The 4,283-nt window shown below is 37.4% G+C and overlaps 1 protein-coding gene across 1 annotated transcript; it reads left to right on the forward strand.

The window, feature by feature from the left end:
- Positions 1-296: 296 nt before the first annotated feature.
- Positions 297-3,174, forward strand: GSTz2 (glutathione S-transferae zeta 2). The gene is made up of 3 exons (XM_028301515.1): positions 297-429; positions 988-1,205; positions 2,989-3,174. Exons 1-3 carry the CDS (start codon positions 325-327, stop codon positions 3,089-3,091), a joined length of 426 nt encoding a protein of 141 aa, XP_028157316.1. The 5' UTR covers positions 297-324; the 3' UTR covers positions 3,092-3,174.
- The last annotated feature ends 1,109 nt before the right edge of the window (positions 3,175-4,283 follow it).

Raw genomic sequence — 4,283 nt, forward strand, 5'->3', positions numbered from 1 at the left:
TGAATGCAGTTTCCTCGAACCTTTTGACGATTATTATAAAAACATAGTTTGAAAAATAAGCTTTATTGTTTCTGAGAGTAGGTATACCACTTTGCTATTTCCGAAGTTTTCACCTCTAAAGTAGGGTAAAGAACTAAAGAAGCAAATAGAGCAAAAAGGAATACACATTACTTAATGGTTTGCAGCTTATTTACTTTTACCAGCCCTAGTATCTAGACCTACTTTCCAGTAAGCTGAAAGTTTCATATACATTTTCAGTCGAAGGCATGGATACGGCTGTCTCTAAAAAACCTTTTTTTATTTCATTCAGATGGAGCAACCTTGATGGAATCTATGGCGATTATTGATTACTTAGAAGATACGCGGCCAGGACCTAAGTTGACGCCGGAATCACCACTCGCCAAAGCTCGTATGCGTGAGATATGTGAGGTATGATGAACCGTGCTCTGCTAGACACATCTCGTCTAGAAAACTGATAATTTCTATCTAGAAGCTTTTTAGCACCGCCTACTCAATATCTCTGTTTTGCTTAAGGTCAGCTGGTAGAGAATGACTTAATATGGCATTAAGCTCGCCTTTTTGTACGGAACATTCTTAGGTGTGTGCAATAAAGTCTTTAAAAAAAATAATTAAAGGTATTGGATAGTGAAAATACTATTCGATAAAGCATGTTGTCTTCGCTTATATTGCTTTTGACTGGCAATATTTTTTAAACATAATAAAGGTTTTGAAACATGTATAGCTTTTTTTAGCTTACGAATAAAATACAACGATGTAGGGTAATTGCAATAACTATGAAATACCCTTTTTAAGATGTATAATATTTTCAAAGACCTTATTCGTAAAACACGATATGTAAATAAGGTATTTTAGAACCGATCCACATAAACTTCTAAATTCATGACCAACAGCTGAAAGGTAGGGCGAAAAATTATTTAAAAAATCGACATGTTTTTAGGCTAATCTGTGTTTCGGTTTTTATGCCAGATTATCGTGTCAGGAATCCAGCCGCTTCAGAACTTTGGACTGAAGCCACAATTTGATACCGAAGAGCAGTACTTGAAGTTCTCCCGACACCACTGTGAGCGCGGACTGCAAACTCTTGAAGAACTACTAAAGAAAAGCTCTGGGAGCTACTGCGTTGGAGACCAGCTCACGGTGGCTGATTTGTGTCTTGTGCCACAGTTATTTAACATCACAACAAGGTAACTTATTATAAATGCTAGTTTTTACCTGGGCTCTAGAGGTGACTGGCCTAAGGACACCGTCAGGTTTTAGTGAGTAGGCCCTGCCCACCTGGCAGGGAGAGCCTCACATAACTTACTAGTTCCCCGGGCCAGTGGAATGGAATTTCATACATTTCCTGGCGAAAAAAAATGGTGTGACGATGGAAGAGGAACGTAACTGCATTTTGATGTTAAACTCGTTTCTTGTTATTTATAGCTACCTAAAAATTAACAATCTGGAAATCATTAGCCTCTGTTCAGCAGTTCCTGTGGCTAAAATAATGATGAATACTTGTGATATTTAATCATAATCATTTATTGCTTCATAAGTGTACATAGGTGGTGATCTTAAACTTAGTCTCAACTTATGACCCTGTAAGGGTATTGCAAATCTTGTATCGTAGGTAACATTACTAAATAAAATATAAGAGCAAAACCTAAAACAAACTGCAACATTTTCACAAGTAACCTTAGAAAAGGTCTGTTTACAAATTGCCCAGAGTAGAATGGAATCAGAAATCGTGCTTTTATTTTATTACAGACTAGCGGCCGCCCGCGACTTCGTACGCGTGGACCTCGTTTTACTCCATTAGGGGTGGAGTTTCGTAAAATCCGCTCTTAGCATCTATAGCGCATACATTTAAAATTTCAACTCTCTTACTTTAAACACATAGGACTTTCATAATATAAACTTCCAACCCTCCTTTTATCTCCTTAGCCCCCGTAGTTGATTTCTAATGATACATTTTCAGTATATGTACCACCACCACCACCACCATTTCAGCCATAGGACGTCCACTGCTGAACATAGGCCTCCCCCAATGCTTTCCATGTTGATCGATTGGAAGCGGCCTGCGTCCAGCGCTTCCCTGCTACCTTTACGATGTCGTCGGTCCACCCTGTAGGTGGAAGTCTCACGCTACGTTTTCCGGTACGCAGCCTCCATTCCAGAACCATTCTGCCCCATCGGCCATCAGTTCTGCGTACTATGTGCCCTGCCCATTGCCACTTCAGCTTGCTAATCCGTCGGGCTATGTCAGCGACTTTGGTTCGTTTACGGATCTCCTCATTTCTGATTCGATCTCGCAAAGAAACACCAAGCATAGCCCTCTCCATAGCACGCTGTGCAGTAATTCTTATCCTATTTAACTACAATCGCCCACGCGCCCATCCCATTTGTCCGCCGCTGAACCGTACCCTAATATTCATCTCGGTAGATGGCGGCACATAGTAAGAATTTGCAAGGAAGTTTGTAAAAAGTCACTAATTAACACTTTGATTTGCTCGTTTAAACACAGTGAATGATTCAAATAGGTACATACAGTGAATGGTTCAGTTACATAAAATATCTTTATTTATTAAATTTTCAATATTATTTACGAACAGCGCTATTCATAGTACATGTAATATTTAGTTACTAATTTACTAATGATGTCGATAGATGGCGTTTGACAGCTTTGCCTTCATGAATATTTACGTACCTCAAAAATTTTTGTCAGGCGCAAGAAGATTTTAACCAATGACGATAGATGGCGCTTTTCCACGTCTTATGAAAATCCCAAATATTTTACGGGACCCTATTTTTTTTTAAAATAAAATTTAGCCTATGTTACTCGTGAGTTATGTAGCTTTCGAATGGTGAAAGAATTTTTAAAATCGGTCCAGTAGTTTTTGAGCCTATCCATTACAACTAAACAAACAAACAAACAAACAAACAAACAAACAAACAAACAAAGTTTTCCTCTTTATAATATTAGTGTAGATTGGGAATGACAATCGACAAGTATCAAACATTGTCTGCGCTCTTCGCCAAATTGCTAGCTGAACCAGTTTTCAAAGAAACTCATCCGAATTCGAAGCAATAGATAAATCTTGTACCAAAACTTTGTTTTTAAGTCTAATAATAGTAAAATTAATACACGATTTGAGTTCTATTTACAAAATCCCTTTATCCTTTTTATTTCATTTGTATGTGCTGTAGGAACCCTAGACCTCAGTAAGTTTAATACAGAAGAATTATGTAAGTAGACCTACTTACTTACATACTTATCAAGTAACTTTGTTTGTTTAAAAGAAAAATATACCATCTCCTTATTATTATTACTACACCTGAATTAATGAATTAATTCACAAACTAAGCCCTCACAAAACGCCACTAAGATTGTCATTTAGTTAGTTTATCAAATAGAACTACCACATGGTGAAGTTTAAGCCGAGACAAGCAAGAACTTATTGATAGCAATTTGGAGTTACAAACTTTAATCCTCATTCGTAGTCGCATCGAACAACGGAGTTACCGGTAACATTATTTATGTTGTTTAGTTTAGCCCATACATTGGTTCTCAAAATGGCGCATATGCTCTCTTAACTACAGTACATACGATGTATTTCAATAAATATGTTCCTAAATATTTCCTATAAAAAATATGTAAGTATACCTACCTAATTCCAAAGTGGTGAAACTTGGAAATAAATTTTCGGATTTTCAGAAAAACTCTCGGTATATTTATTCGACGGTAATTAAGGACCGTACCGGCGCCGAGTCTAAGTATTAACTTATCATATGACCCGACTAATTACCCATATTGCTAGGGCCTCATGGACTTGCGCCATTGGAGTCCTACGGCTTCAGGACAAAAAAATAAATTTTACACATTTCTATAATCTCCTTTTTGAGACTACATTTCTTTCATAATTATGTACACATACGTACCTCATCAAGTTTTTTACAAGGGTTCGCTGTTGTCTTCAAAATGTTATAGGGCTACGGTGATCTACGTATAAGATTTCAAACTTTCGCGTTCCATTTCAATTAAATATCGCGTTGAGACCCGTGTTTCTCTATTTTATATGATCTATAAGTTTGAGAATAGCTGATTTAGCCCTAACCCATACTGATTCGTATCTAAGTTAAGCCAGCGAGGTTGCCCTACATTCGGATTTGAACAAATTACTGAGGCAACTGCGAACTTATTTCAACAGCAATTGAGCACCCGTGTTTTGCCAGTGCATTGCTACACACGTATACTACACAGTTTCTACTTTGCGTTTGAGTAA

This window comes from Ostrinia furnacalis, unplaced genomic scaffold, assembly GCF_004193835.3.
Source record: "Ostrinia furnacalis isolate ACB-3 unplaced genomic scaffold, ASM419383v2 OfSCF0932, whole genome shotgun sequence".
Taxonomy (NCBI): domain Eukaryota; kingdom Metazoa; phylum Arthropoda; class Insecta; order Lepidoptera; family Crambidae; genus Ostrinia; species Ostrinia furnacalis.